At 36.7% G+C, this 16,945-nt stretch overlaps 1 protein-coding gene across 1 annotated transcript in view; it reads left to right on the forward strand.

The window, feature by feature from the left end:
• slit3 (slit homolog 3 (Drosophila)) overlaps nucleotides 1-16,945 on the forward strand; it is a 162,489-nt gene that overhangs the window by 13,625 nt on the left and 131,919 nt on the right. The window contains exon 4 of the mRNA XM_026281176.1: nucleotides 2,236-2,307. Coding sequence (XP_026136961.1) covers nucleotides 2,236-2,307 — 72 coding nt within the window. The remainder of the gene's footprint in view (nucleotides 1-2,235; nucleotides 2,308-16,945) is intronic.

A 16,945-nucleotide genomic window follows, 5' to 3' on the forward strand; every position in this document is an offset into this window, starting at 1 on the left:
TTTCTGGTGAGAATCTTAACACTTCCCAGTGAAATTGACCACTGGGTCAGACCAAACATGCTAGCTATTACAGCCGCTGGACAAGGTCAAAGAATGTCTGGACTGTGGTTTGCATCCTTGAGTTTGTTTATGTGTGAATGTCTCAGTGCGTTTCATTCCTTGTAAATGTTTTCTCTGTTCTGTCGGTGTTTAACAGAGTCTTTTAGCAGCTGCCGCTGTACGTTAGTGATGGACGTATATCAAAATTTGTCAGTCTGTTTACCGCCTCTGAAGAATCTGTCTCTGTGGTGGTTTTGTGAGGCTGGTTTATATGGGTCTCAAGATCTACATTCCTCATTGTGTCACTTGTATTTGGAATTTCACAGCGTTTAACTTAATGACCCGCTCTCGACGGCCAGTGTGTCCACTTGCATTCCCTCCATCTGACACCCGATTGTGACTTTTTGTTGTCGTTGTAACCCAGCAGACACATAAATAGCTTCTCCCCATAATGAGAGCATGTGCTCTAATTAATGATACAGAAACAGAAAGAACAGAAATGTTTTCATGCTACACATTGTGACTAACATGGTGCTTAAAATAGATTATAAACCATGGTTCGACAATCAAAGGGGTCAAATTTGAGGTAACTCCTCCCCGTGATCCCTCAAACTCTGACATCAAAGCATCGGAACTGAGATTAATGACGAATAAGTGTGTCTACGATAAAGAAAAATCAGTCGTACTTTGTTTTAAGGTCCAATTCTCGCTATTGATTAACTGTTAAGTACGACTTTTGTCACTATAAACTTCTTATTACTAATTACTATTAATTAAGTTTGGTATTGGGTAGTATTAGGTATGTATAATATGGTCATACAGAAAATGTGCTTTATAATTACTAATAAACAGCCAGTACACTAGTAATACGTATCATGCTAATAAGCAACTGGTAAAAAGTGAGAGTTGGTCCCTATACTAAAGTTTACAGAAAAAAAATAAAAGACTTTTAAAAATCTACATTAAAACATGTCGAGGTTTTAGAACTATAATCTTAAGCAAGCACAGTTTGTTTTTATTTCATATTATATTTATATCTTAAATTTCATTTAATTTATTTACATAATTTAAGAAAAGATTACATTTAATTACTCTAAAAGCATTAATATTGTTAAATATTATTACCATTTAAAATTACTACTTTCTATTTGGATATATTTTAACATTTGAATAAATGTTTTTTTATTCCTGTGCATTCTCAGCAGCAGATTTTAGTGTCAAATTCTGAAAATAAAGACTTAAGCTTATTGTAGAACATGTTAAAGTAAATTGTATTTGTGAATAACAGTTTTAACGCATCTGAAAAAGATGCTGTGTGTTTTAATTAAATTGTATAATTTTCACAAGTAGTTTTCCTACCAAAGGATTTTTTATAAGGACGTTTCATGAGTAATGTGTGGTTAAATATGTGGTTAAACAGCAGTACAATAAATTGAATTAACTGTAGTTTAATCCCTCATAGCATTCTCATTCCTGTCAAAAATTAAATATGGTACATTGAAATATGTTGTCAAGCAGGCTCAAGTGTGGAGCTGTTGCTTTAGCAAGAGAAAACAACTTTTTTCTTCAAGAATGAGTCTGCTTGAAGGCTACAGTTATAGACGCTGTAGGTCCTCAAAACAAAATGTAGTGATGTTCCTCCTCTACATACCTTTGGTTTGCTCCGTGACCCTGCATCCTATCATCAGAACCCACACTCCTGTGATAACGGTCATCCTACTAAAGCCCACAGTCAGTCTGGCCAGGCTCATGTGAGTGATAATAGCCTTTAAAGAGCACTGCTGGAGATAACCTAGGCCATCTTCAGAGGAAGTACATTTATTTCCCATCAGCCCAAGCACAGCTGTGTCTCCTGACCCCAGGATGTAGCTATTGGCCAGTCCTGATAACAACGGCTTGTTTCTTTAATCAGAAAGACGGATTGGTCTGTCCTTGTGTCGTTTGTGTTTGCCTTGTTGTCTCATCCATTTAGGTATTCAGATGTCTGCATGTCGCTCTGTAAGTCAAACAACATTTCCATCTGTGTTTTCCTGGTTTTCACTCTCTCTTTCTGCCTTGGATAATCTAGCTACCCACTGATTTGTGCTCCGTGTAAGGCCATTCTCACGGTGTCTTACGTTTCGTTTCTTCCCTCCTGACTCTAGATGTTTTGACCACACTAACTCTTGCCCTTCCCCTGTCCTCTCTTCCTCACAGCCGCCTGAACCGGAACCGGCTGCAGGTCCTGCCGGAGCTGCTCTTCCAATCCACACCCAAGCTGGGCCGACTGTAAGTCATCGCTTCCCTTTGATATCCGTGCCTGGAAAAGCTTGCGGTCATACTTCCCACTGTTTTAATTCTGATCGTTGTACTGGAAAGGATCTTGCTTAAATATTTGACTTTCCCAAACGCTGTTTAAAAGGATGCTGTCAGTGCAGGCGTGTTCTCTGTGTTATTCCTTCAGACGGACCGGGAATCCGGGCCAAGCTTCATGTGACACGACCTCTCCCCATGCTCCTGATGGAGAGGAGAAGGTGTGCTGGAGGGAATATTTTCCTTGGATAAATTACATTCTTGATATTTTGAATTTTTTCCTGCTCTGCTTTGAATCAGGCACATTTTTTGGCTTAGCAGTCGGGGGATACTTCATTTATGAATTTACAGTTGTCAATATAACTAGCGTGATCAGGTCTGGTCTGTGTCGGGCAAAGGTTTACAAGTTAAGCTTTACAAGTGTTGATTTGAAGCTGATTGTGACACAGGAGTCACTCCAGACCACCATATAGTTCTATGAGCATTTCTAAAATGTTTCCATGAAGCAACAGAGATTTGATTGACTGGATCTGATTCTGGCATTTAAAGCTTTTTATATAATAGTTTCCTTGGTATGAAAGATTTCTAGACATGAGCTTGCCATTCACAAGCTACTGCTATTGCATTGCAGTAATATACTGTATGACACATGGTTGGTCACAATCTTTTTTACAGACAGAAAATCATAGAACAAGCTTTTCTAGCTTGATATTAATGGCATTATAGAGACTAGATTTCAGAAATGACAGCCCCGTTTTCAAGCCGATATGTATAACCGATAATGATAACTGATACCGATAACCCGATAATCATTTTCTGATATAATTTCAGAATGATAATATGAAAATATAAGTTTAAGTTAATGAAAATAAAATGATAAAAACCTTAAATAAATAAATGCTGCAAGTAAACCTAGGCCATCACATTATAATGTACCCTATGAAAAATCAGTTGGAAAAAAATGGTTGTTATTTGGCTGTTATAATACCTATTATAAACTAGATTGTGACTGTGCATCCCTAATTTCATGAAGGCTGTGGCAGCAATAGATGATATTTAAATTAAGTGAAAATAGCAAAGATGCTGTTTACACTATGTAAAAATAGCAGTGTTTCTTTACGATAAGTGTAAATAGTAGATGCTGTTTATACTTAAGTGCAAAAAATGACATATTTATTAGAGTACATTATAAAACAGCATGCAGTAAATTGTCATATTTCTTAAAATTACTAAATGGATGACTTCTTATATTGGGACAATAAAGCCCTTCCTAAACCTACCCGATAAAATGCCGTCATGCACTTTATGGCCGTTGCCAATGAGCCTTTCATACAACACACATCTTTTGTAATGTTGTCTACACCAAACAGGCCTTAGTGAGCGGAGCTAATGTAAATAACCTCAGCAAACAAGTTGGCCGATTTGCATTTAGTGTGTTTGATATTTATCTATTATAAATATATTTTTGATACTTGCCTAGATTTTGATATTTATATATTGCAGGGAGAGAATGAGCAGGCTGAGGTGGAAGTCCAAATGCTTACTATGAACATCTCTTCTTCTCTTTTCCAACAGCAAATTTAAAGTACAGTTTATTTGTTCCATCTCACTTTCACTTTTTCTGAATGTAAACTGGAGTACGCCTAATGAAGGTTGTCCAGGGCGGGAGCGGTTTATGGCAGGGTTTGTAACCTTTCCTTGTCAGGGTTCGTTACGCTGGTTGACGTTAGTGCGATATGAACGGCCTCACCCATTAAAAACCTCAAGCCCAGCCAGCTGGGGAAAGCAAGCCGAGCGTGTCGCACACAGGAAGGGTTAGGCGGAGCGGGGCTGGGGCTGTCTGTGGCCAGCAGGACTGGAAACACTGACAGGGGTCAGGGAAAGGTAAAGAGCACGATTTCACAGATCATGTCAGAAGAGTTACAGATTTCACTGTGTTGGCTCAGAAATGCACCTCATACATCGTGCAACCACACTTACACATTTTATCCATGGGATCGGTCAGGCTTCTAGAAGCTCTTCCACCCTTGCCCTGTTCTTAGAAGGCTGGATCTTTCTGTCTAGCCAGTGAAACTGAATAATGAAAAGCGAATGACGAATTGGAAAGCAGTCTTGAACATGCCTGCTCCTATTTATTAATGGTGCAGCTAAATGAGACCTTATATTAACGGAGATGAGCCCCTGCTCTGGAAGTGTAGGATATTTTGGCCAGTGATACCCATGAGACCCAGCCACTCCCTGCCTTTACCCCAAGCTCAGGTTGCATGTGATTGGTGCATTAAGAGGAATAGGAAAGCAGAATGCATCGTCTTGTCTTATGTCCCCTTCCCCTCAGCCAATTTGAAACTTTCTCTCTTTAATCTTCTTGGTGCAATTATCCTGGCAGTTGGTTGGCATGAAATGACCACTGGACAGCGGCGATGGCCTTTCATAAATACAGATTGATCAAATCTCGAGTTTGGGTGCTGAGGTTGGATTTTTCTTCCCTCTTTGTTTGCCATCACCAAGGACATCTTTTGTTTCTCCCATTCTATCCATGACAAGTTTATTTTCCTTCCAAACGTTTGTTTTCTTTGTTTAAAAGAAACAAATCGCTCTCCCACACAATGAGTTTTCTCTCCTCTTGCTCCTGTTGGCTCGAAGTGGTGGTGTTCGGCTCGACAGATGAGCGGGGGGTCTGGCTCTCTCAGCCTTGCAAACACAAACCATCTCTCAGCTCCAGTCCGGATCTCAAACATGATTCCATAAGTCTGCAGCCACTCTGAAGCCATTAAGCTCATTGGTTCCCTTAATGAGCTCTCCATAGCGTGCTTCAAAACGATTGCTGTTTTTACCGAGTGTGCTGTGCTTTTAAAGTCTTGTAATGACTTCTTGTGGCGCAGTTAAGCGATTGGTTAATGGCTTATTAACCTTCACCTTGGAATATTGTTCCAATTCTGTCTGATTTTCTTTTTTTGTTTTGTTGATGACAAAAGGAACAATTTGGAAGCATATGTGGGCCGGGCTTTTAAAAGGAATGTGGAATAGAGCTTGCATACCATAAAAGTCCCCAAAACACCATAAAAGTACCATAAATGTGGTATTAATTTCAACCTTATATAGTTTATATAGTTTCAACCAAAATATATTTCTAAATGTACTTCATGGGCAAGAAAATGTAGGCTAAATAAAAATGGCCTTTATATTGCAATATTGCATTTTTTGGATCATTTTAAAATATGTTCCTTGCTGTACTTTATTAAAATGTGTTCAAATTAGTGGTCGACTGATATATCGCCAAGGCCGATATATCGGTTGATATTTGTCATTTTTTCAAATGTCGGCATGGGTCGATACGTTTTTCTGTTTGGCCGACGTGTTCGAGGTGGACTTTTATTTTGACTGCACGCCGCACTTTTATTTTGAAGGCGTTGAGAGCGGTAGTGTCTGAGTGCACACAGTGCTCTAACTCTCTGTCTTGTTTGTTGTTTGTCATTAACAGTTGACTTCTAACATGGATAGAAGTCGATCTAATAATCAGATAGAACAGTTAAACATAAGTATTATAACAATTGCTTTTATTTTAGGCCTATTAGTAATATAAAGGCAAACATTATATATAATACTTGATCGTTTGCCGTCAGCATTAAGCAAATATGCATTTATATAATTTAAACAAATCCTTGAATGACTAATGAACATTTAATTTCACAAACCTTACTTAGCCGAATCCAGTTGTGAAACCTTGGGAAGTGTGTATGTGTATCCAGCATGTTTCTTTTACACATTTATATTTTAATCCATTATCAAATGATTTTAAATTTCTTTAATATTACTAAAAATAATAATTTTTTTAAAATCATATCGGCTATGGCCCCGCTGCTTTCCAAGATATTGGCATCGGCTGTCCAAAAACACATATTGGTCGACCACTAGTTAAAATCAAATGTTTCCAAAAATATTTTAAACAATTTATATATATATATACATTGAAATACATTTTTAAGAATATACAAAAAATGGCCAAAAAATATATTAGTAGAACATATATGTACGTAAATATATATATATATATTTACTTCTTAGCATTTTTGGGCCATTTTTTGTGTGTATTTTGAAATATATTTTAAAAATTAATTTGGAAATACAGATTTTTTTGCTGCTCATAGAGAGCTAGCTAGGGTGGATTTCCGGTCTGGTCCTCTCACATAATAATTGTATGTCTTCAGACTGGGAATATAGTGCATGATTCATATGAACTACTTTTACAGTGCTTGACAGTCCCAGTCCCAGTTCACTTTCATCATAATGACTGGCCACGACTGACATGAGGGTGTGTAAATAATGACAGAATGTTCATTTCTGGGTGAACTACTCCTTGAAATATTTGGGTCCCGAAAAGCTATAATAAAAACAAGCAGTTGTTGCTCTGCTGCTGTATAAATGGTAATTATCAAGTAATAAGGGATAATACTGTAACTCTGTCATTATATCTCTGTGTAAAGTGATGCAGTGTTTGTCTACCCACAATAGCTGGCTAATAATTCAACATGCTCCAAGCACATAAACCATAGAGCTCTGGCTCAGGGCTTTCAGAAGAGGCCTTCTGATTGTTTTCAGAGAAACGAACCCTCTCTGAATCCAGCCAAGCGTCTTCCAAAATAGGGCTGCGCTCAGCCGGTTTCAAAAAGCTAGACAGCTTTGTGATTTACTCCAAAGACATATTTAGATAAATACAAGCTACAAAGACGTTTGAGTCCTGACAGAAAGCCAACTATATACAGAACACTCGAAGACTTCACTTTTTTTTCTTGAATCGTGCTGCTTCCCAGGGTTGTGAGCTGATTGATGTACACTAAGGGACTTTGAAATTCACAGTTTGGATCTGGTAGTGGGATATGGGTGAGCTGACCCCCCAAAGGCAGATCAGTCAGAGGAAGCTAATATTCTCCTACCAGAGAAATGTTAATGACCTGCTGTGCTGCTCTCAGATGGAGGCAGTGGCATTTGCCGGTAGCTTCTTAACCTTGTCAGACTCGAGGAAGCCAGGTACATGTGGGTCAGGCAGAAACCAGAGCGGACATCTGCTTGAGTCATTGCGCACGCAGCACTTTCTGTTTCTGCTGACAGGAGGAATGAATAAATCAAACTGTTTACACTGTTTTGGTGAAGGAATGAAGTTGCAAAGCTTTATTTCCTAAAACTGCTACACAGAGAATGCCAAATGTGGAAAGTGTAAAAATTTAGATGGTAAAAAGTTAGATGGTCAGTAAAGAGTTTGGAATAAATTTTTAAAGAAGATTCTTATGCTCATTATGGCTGAAATTATTTGATCAAACATACAAAGAAATAAAATTTTGTGAGATTTTTATTGCAATTTAAAATAACAGTTTCCTTTTTTAATGTACCTGAAAATATAATTTATTCCTTTGAAGCAAAGCTGAATTTCCAGCATCCTTAAGCCAGTCTGTATTGTCACACGAGCCATCATAAATCATTCTAATATGATGGTTTATAATCAATTTTGTGAACTTTTTTTTTTTTTTATAATTTTTTTCAGGATTCTTTGTTGAACTTTTTATTCAAAGAAAAATGTATTACAAGGCTCCAAAAAATATTATGCACCACAACAGTTTCAACACTGATAATAATGATTTCTGAAAGAGCATGTGACACTAAAGACTGGAGTAATGGCGGATGAAAATTCAATGCTCCATAAAAGAAATAAATGATATTTTAAAGTATATTAAAATTGGAAACTAATATTAGAAATTGAAATAATATTTCACAATATTACAGTTTTTTTCATGTATTTTTGGTCAAATAAATGCAGCCTTGATGAAAAACATTTTTGAATGTGGATGAAGCTAAATAGTGCCTAAATCCTGTCTAAAACCAGCAAACAGAGCAGCAAACCAGCTTAGGATGTATTTTCATCAGGAATGCGTTTTCAATATGTTTGCATTTATGTTTATGTCAAAAATGTGCCCTGATGCTGTTCAAATATGAAAGCGCACAATTTTAAATCAAATGCATACCTGCCTATAAATTGCTACCAGTAAATAAACTTTTTCTGAACCACTGGAAGATGTGAGCATGAATATCTCCTGTATGCAGATGTTCAGTGAGCAGCCAGATTCTCTTCTACACCACAATGCATAGTTTGCAGCTGTAGGCAAAATCTAAAATGCTGGCTATATATTTTACTGGACAAGAGGTTTTTATGTATGTTGTGTGCACCGAAATATCCCATTACATGTGTAAGCAATTAAGCATCCAAATAAAGCAAAAATATGCACGATAGGGGGAACGATTAGTTAGTAAATTTAGATACACTTAAGGACTGTTTTTCACATTTTGTTGGCATGAGATTATGTGAAATAAGTTTGTTTAGTTTCCTGTGGTTTATAAAAGTAGGATCCGTGAGGGCCATGCAAAGTGCAGTGGCAGTGTGTTTGCTTTTGTGCAACCGTGGATGAATCCGAGAGGTAAAAAAAGTGTTTTCACCCAAGGATGTTGACTTATGGCCTTGTTATGGAGCATGTTGTGCAATCAAATCCTCTTCCTGAATGCTGTTTGTGCCTTATTCAGACGCTTTAGATCAGGTGGATCTGGATGACAGGTTGACTCAGAGAAATGGTGGCCTGTGGGAACACAGTTGCTGTATTTATGGGGAGATGGGGTAGGTCTGTAGTGTTAATAAATCTCCTGCATGCTGTGGGGCCTGCACTGCTGTGACTGTTGGACTGTTGTGATTCTGCCAGCGTCTTCTGCTGTTGATGTTGCTCACTCACGCACGCCTCCACAGACCCACCAGAGAGAATCTAGGGTCAGTCCGTAATGCAGAGTAAACTACTGATTCATTTTGTTTTAGTAAGGCTTGATTGTTAAAAATTAGCTTAACGGTCTGTGCTGTGTCGTAATAGCAGTGCCAGATGGTTTCAATATTAAGTATGATAAGATAAATCTACATGCCATGGCTTTGTACTGTGGTATTCATGTTTAAAGATTTTCAGACTTCTTCACATTTGCTATTCTAGCTCCACTGATTATCTGACATTGACTCTATTAATCAGCTTAGCTAGAGGCAGGATTAATTATCATTATTTCGTTATTGATTTCATGTTGCCCTGCGTCAATGGTGTTGATAAAATGTCTTAAAGTCTGCTGATAAATGTAAGAGGAAACCTGCAGGGAAAATGATGTAAAGATGATTGATTTAAAAGTGCAGTAATATCTCAAATGTCTAGTGAGTCAACATTTAATCACATTTCTGACCCTGTTTAGGTTTTAATATGTTACTGTTCTTTTTTTGTTCTTTCATTGATTTAAGCCATCTCATTTTTTTTTTCCAACCCACCAATTACTGTCTCCATTCTGGAATGGTTGAACTATTCTATTCTATTTTATTTTATTTTATTTTATTTTATTTTATTTTATTTTATTTTATTTTATTTTATTTTATTTTATTTTATTTTATTTTATTTATATTTTTACTTTATTATTATTAGTATTTTTTTTGTTATTTTATTTTATTTATATTTTACTTTATTATTATTATTATTTATATATATTTTTTTATAATTATTTTTTTTTTACTTTATTATTATTATTATTATTTATTTGTTTTATTTATTTATTTTTTCTTTATTTTATTTTATTCACAATAAAATATTCAAAATAATATAATTAAAATAAATTGCTAAGTCTTTTTTTTATGTTGACTTGATAAAATAATAGCTTCAAGCTCATTTCTGTTGTATGCTGCTTTAAAGGTATTTTGTGGCTCTTTTGGAAACCGCAAAGGAAGAAATTCTGTTCTAACATGCAATCTGGATTTTAGTTTACATCACCTGTAATTGCTAACATGCAAAATTGAAATGCGTGCATTGGTACTTCGTTTGAGTTTGTACAATGATCTGCACTCTGGACTCAGCCAAGATGTGTCTCAGGAGAAAGAGCGCTCAGATAGAGTATCCCGCTCTACAGAAGCAAAGAGAGGGGAAAAGGCCTAATTCGTTGTGTTGATTGAGGGGGCCTATAATTTGGGAAATAGTTTGGGGCCATTATGTGCTAGGGTGTTTATCACAGGTGGTTCCCATGACGACTGGTTGAAAAGGTAATTTGATTTAAATGGGCAGAACTGCTTGCACATGTTTAAAAGAGAAGAACGAGTGCACTGCGGTGACCAAGCACTCTGGGTTTCTTTCTTTAGCAGCACAGCCTCCAAATGAACCTTTAGCCTCTTCCTGAGTTTGAAAAATGAAAGAGCTGCCACTCTATCATCACTGTAGTCCCATTAAGATCACCCAGACACAAACCAGCACACTTTCACTGTGTAGATGTAATCTGTAATCGCTAAAGATCACTAATGCTACAGTACACCACTTATTAAAAGCCCAGGGTTAGAGCTACATGATTTGTGTGTGTGTGTGTGTGTGTGTTTGCGTGCATACTGGTAACAAAAGAAGAAACAAAATAAAATTAAAAAATTTCAGTAAAAATTCAGTAAGCAAAAGAACCTTCTTTAATAATAATAATGTATTTTTTTAACTTTTAAAAACTTACATGATAACATATTATCTATTATAAACTATATTATATTTATAATATGATTTGAATGTAAGTATATTTATTTATTTTACTTTTTTTGTAGACAGAGGTCTATGCTCACCAAGGCTGCACTTTTAAAAAAAATTAAAATACAGTTAAAACATTAAAATTGTGAAACATTATCACTTTAAATACATTTGTAAAAACGTTAATTTAAATGTAATTTATTTCTGCGTGCAAAGCTGAATTTTCAGCATCTTTACTAGTCTTCAGTGTCATATGATCTTTCAGAAAACATTTTAATATGCTGATTTGCTGCTCAAAAAGCATTTCTTATTATTAGCAATTTGCTGCTTAATATTTAAGTGTTTGTTTTTTATGAAGAGGCGTTCAAGGAGCAGCATTTATTTAAAATAGAATGTTTATGTTACAATGCAAATTACTTTAATATCACTTTTGATGCATCCTTGCTGCTAAAAGATAAAAATAGTGTACTATATATTAATTGTGTATATATATTGTGTATGTATATATATATGGTGATTTATTGTTCTTGAGTATACACAAGATTAAACAGGATGGAATCTAACTTTAAAATTAACATTTTAACATTTTAAGCCTGGTATCGTGCATCTCAGTGCATTTCGAGGCATTAGAGTAATTGTATACATTAGATGTCACGGTATTATTTAGGTTTAGAGTTTCCTCTGGGTTGTTAAACTGTTGAACCCATCTTGATATCCTTTTTACTGTAAGTATCAACTGTGCCGTTTATTTTTGCAAGTGTGAACAAAGCAAAAAACGAGTCCGAGGAATGTTTTCCAACAGAAGTGTGCATCTCGGAAAAGCCAGGGTGAGTAAAACAACAAACAAAGGCCCATTAGAGCAGCGGAGCTCATCCTGACTGGATTCCTCTCACTGGTAGCGGTGCGGTCTCGTCCTTCACAAAGGGCAAGGAGAGGATTCTGACAGGCCAGCACTTTTGCGTCACGCTGCTGTTTTTACAAGAGCATCTGAATCAACAGCAAGTCAAGTCTAGCTTCTGTGCCTGGCTCTCGCATAGAAGCACTTGTCTTGTGGGTGTCAAGATGCTTCAAATCCCAACGAAATCACTCTGGTCAAATGTCAGAGCTTTTTTTGACCTGCCTGAGATGGCACAAAGTGGCACAGTCAGATGTGCCAACTAAGTAGAGAGAACAGGCGATTCAGGGCAAGTTAGTCATCGACCCGGCCATCCAGAACTGCACGTCTGGCTTGCCAGCCCACACACACACACACACACACACACACACGCTTCAGGGCCAGTTTACAGTGAGAGCAGCACGCTAAACAAAATGCTCTGGTCAGTTTATGAGAGCGAAAGGAAGCTAACAGTTCAGGTTCACTTCCAGGCTGCCCTTCTTTTATTACGGACTCAATTGTCACTGAGCTAATTACAGCTTCTTTTTATGATCCGAGGCCATGCTCGCAGCCAGCCTCCTTCAGGCAACAATGGGAAGGTTTGTGGTGCACGGAGGACCTAAGTGAAAACAGACGCTTCTCCTCAACTTTCTCGTTGTTGTTTTTCTCTTTTATCTTCCTGTGCGACTCCACAAAGCGAGTTCAGATATTCAAACCTCCATTAGTCATTCTGGCCACCGCATTGCAAGGAGGTACTTGGCTGAACTCGAACGCTGCGCGGTTGGTCATTACGCACCCAAAACGCACACTTAGGCAAGCCGCTGGCTGAATATGCATGCCTCGTTGCTATCTATACAGCATGCTTGGGAACTCTGCAATAGTCTTTGGACATCAAATCTGGGAAATCTGCACAGATAAATTGTTACATTATGTCGTTTCTCTCCCCCAGCTTTGTCTCTGTTGGCTCCGTTTAACTCGGCACGCCAACATAAACTGGGCCCCAGAAGGAGTTCATCTTAGATTTTCGTGTGTATGTGTTTGTAAGTGTGGTTTGCTTTGTGTTGTTTCTGGCCCTGGTTTAGATGACTCTTTTCAATGGGTGTGTATGAGATGATTGTAATGTTTACTCATATCTGGACAGGTACTTGTCTCTGAAAATAAAACAGCATAGAGGGGAAGTCCAGGGTGCATCTGTGTTGAATTGTGCCACCGCTTATGATCTTAGGCTGTATATTTTATCATGGGAATAGTTTAAAAAGTGGGGAGGGTTCTAAATTAAAAAAATCCCCTACAAACCAATGTTAAAATGCAAAAAAGCATCAGAATAAAAGGTCCATTGTCTGTTGTCAATAGTGTAGTGATTTATGAATCATAACTCATGCAGATGTCACTTTTAAACCAAGAAATTGTGGTGAGTTGGTATAACCAACCGAACCAGTTGTTCTTGTGGGTAAATTCATGTGGATTCTCATTGAAATTAAATGCTTTTGTCAGCGAAAATTTACAAAACATAAATCTGACCACACCTCAATCTATTTTTAGAGTGTTTTTAAAATGTCTGTTTACTAAGACTAAACAAAAAGCATATTTTATGACAGTAATTAATTAAACTATAATGTACTGTTAAAGAAAATATAATATTAGACAAATATATGAACAACATAAACCATATTACAGTTGTATCTGCACAAAATTATGCAAATGCACAAGTGAACCTGACTTCAGTTATGTCCTAGTCAGAATGAATAAGTCATGTTGTGAATATAGAATAAAACTGAAAAGTTATTTGAAACAACATCAACAACAACAAAAAACTGTTTAGCAGTACACAAAGATTGGCAGACTAGAAATATACATAAATATAGATATAAACAATGAAGAGAGAGGTATTATAACAAATAGAGCAGTGAGGTTTTATATGCACTTGTATATGCTTTACACGCACTAGTGTATGATGTATATCATATGCTTCTAGTGCATATACTTCATATACTAGTGCGTATACTAGTCCATATACTGTATATGCACTAGTTTACACACAAGTATATGAAGTATATGCACTAGATAGAATATGTAGCATATGCACTAGCATATAAATTGAATGCACTAGTTTATTGTATATGCACTAGTTGATGCATTGGTAAATTAAGTATATGCAGTAGAATATGTAGTATATGCTCTAGCATATAAAGTAAATACACTAGTATACTGTATATGCACTAGTTTACACACTAGTATATGAAGTATATTCTATATGCACTACTGTATGTAGTATATGCTCTAGTATATGAAGTGTATGTGCTAGTATACTGTATATGTACTAGTATAGTATAGCACTAGTATGTGCTTTTTTCTGTAAGTTGTTCTGTAATCATCTTCCTCTGGTTACAAACTCCTTTGCTAAAGCAATGATCTTCCTTAAAGAGAGAGTTCACCCAAAAAAATGAAAGATTTATTAACTTTTTTTGTGAAGATTGTTTAAAGAACAAAACAGTTGATGGATTTTTTTTCCATACCATGAAAGTCAGTAGCTACCGCCAATAGTATTTCTGGTTGCACTATCCCTTTATCTTGTGTTTGCGTGTTTTTCCCATTAGTCTTTTAGGGTGAAGCCAATTTTGGTCTTTGTTTTCTTACATGTAATACACAGAATGACTGAATATTTGTAATGACATTTTAGTCAAACTAATATTGAATATGATGTGATGAAGTATTGACAATTTAAAGGATGCGTTTGTCAAAATCATAACACTTTGACACAGCTATATCATTTCAATAACCAAATAATTACTTTAAAGTAACACCCAAGGCAAGCGGGAGAATGAGCTGTCCACCCAGCCTTCTCTAGTAACCTTCAACACACTGCAGATGTTGCCTAGAAAAACAAAACAAGATTTTTCTTCCTTTGATCCGGACTCTGGAGGGTTGTATGTGATTCACTGCTTTCCTACACACTTGACGCACAAATAATGCAAGACGCACTATGAGGTGACAGCCACGTGCCCCAAGAGGGTCTGTAATCATCGGTAGATCATTATGCCATGTGTCGCAGAAGTGGATAACTGTGATTTCCAGGATGAAAATAACCGAGTCAGAAAAGCCTGGGTCCCTGTTAGCCTTGGGAATCTTTATCAACAGTGGCTTGAAGCGATATACAAACAACCTGAACAAGAAACACTCAAACTAAATGAAAATAAATAGAGGGTGCACTGAAGTAGCCTTTTCCCACTGAAAAGCAAAAGAAGATTGTGTTTCTTACAAAGACGTCTGAGCAAGCGTGCAGCATTGAGAAATGATGACAGTGGTTTCCTCGAGGAGCTGGAGGCAGAGATGAATGTGAAACTCGACACAATGTGATCAGCGCCTGTGCCACGTCCAATAAACGATATGTCTTATTTACAAAGAGCAAAAAAATGGCTTCATCTTACATGGGAAAAACACAAACACATGTTAAAGAGGAGGTTGTGGACGGTTCTTTTGCACCCAAAGGGTGTGCTGGGGCGAAGGGTTTTTGGGGTAACCTAAGGGAGATGATTTTAGAAAAACATGTCTTGTTTGACTTGGGCACACACAACCACATTACTTTCCCTTTATCTGTTTTCTCAATTTCAGGAAAAAAAAATATTTACTTGAACCTATTAATCATGGAGAAGAAGGGGTAATGTGAAGTGAAAACTGAGATCCCTAATTCCCAGGGTCTTGATGACAGTGTTGCAATGCTATAAACCAAAGAAAATAAAAGTTGAAGTCTTTTTCGTTCTGCTGTAAACCACAGAAAAGTATCTGGCTGTGAGCTCTCTGCCACAGATTTGACACTTTCTGTTTTGAGGCGTCCGGGTGATTGGATGAGCAGTCGTCATGTGACTTACACTGAAGCTCAACTGAGAGAGGCATTTAACAAATAATTAATTTATGTAAATAGCCTATATGCAAGTTATTTAAAACATTTCCCCTCCCCCACTCATTTTATTTTTGATACATTTTAAAGTCCTAGTTTAGAGGGGTCATCGGATATGATTCATTTAGGGTCTTAATGAAAAGTCTATAACACTCTGTGGTTGAAATTTCTTAATGGTATAGTGTAAAAACACCCTTTTTACAGTCAAAATCAGCCCTTTTCAGAGCAATCTTTTTTGTTGCATGTTCCTTTAAATGCTAATGAGGTCTGCTGACCCCGCCTCTCTTTTCTTTGGGGTGACAAGCAGTACTATTTAGTTTAGCCGCAAAATTTACTAACTATCAGATTACTAGGAAAGGGGATTTGCAAAGATGCATAAAAAACCCCTAATACTCACTTCTTCTGTTGGTGAAGCTGGATCATGTATTATTCACGTGAACTTAGACACATTTAGGTAGATTGGGAGGTGCATTCCCTTCCGAAGTGAAAGTAATTCAATGGTGGTCTGTTCACCCACTCAGGGCGGGTCTAAGGTAAGACGGCCGTGTCAATCAACTATAGGGGGAGGGGCCTTGGTCTGTGTGACGTCAGAACAGCTTGGTTTGAAAAAGCAGATATTATTTTTAGGGATTAAATAAAAAATACTGGGTGGATTTTTATCTTTATATGGTGGATGTGTACACACATCGCCAACACCCATTTATGTTCAAACAAAAGGAATTTGTATCCGATGACCCCTTTAAAGCTGGACGTGTTACAGTAAAGGGAAAATACGTTTCAAATTCTTCAAAAATGTGAAATAAATCAGAAAAACACTTGTAATATTTATTTCATTGTATAATACAACTTATATATTTTAAAGGATCTACTTTAAATTTTAATAATATTTTACAAAACTATTTTTGCTTTAATAAATGCAGACTTGGTCAACATAAGACTTCCAAAAACAAACAAATGCAACAAAATCTTACCGACCCCATTTTTTTAAATGGTAGTGTATATCTACTGTGATAAATTTTCCTAATATAATTCAATTTCTTATTAACTTCTCAAGACAACACACAAGAGAGAAGACTTGTGAATGAAGAAAAGTTGTAGTGTATGTCACAGATTACAGCCATGTTAATCTTATCTCTTTCCATGTTGATCTTTCTCTTTTTTAAGTCCCTCCCAACCATGAGGAGGACGTATGTCAGGCTTTTATTAGGTGTGTCCCAATGTTGATGAGCTGTTGGGTGAGGAGACATTGGGAAGTGTACTGGGCCTTCTCTGTTGATTGGGTGT

The sequence above is a fragment of the Carassius auratus genome, chromosome 14 (genome assembly GCF_003368295.1).
Source record: "Carassius auratus strain Wakin chromosome 14, ASM336829v1, whole genome shotgun sequence".
Classification (NCBI taxonomy): domain Eukaryota; kingdom Metazoa; phylum Chordata; class Actinopteri; order Cypriniformes; family Cyprinidae; genus Carassius; species Carassius auratus.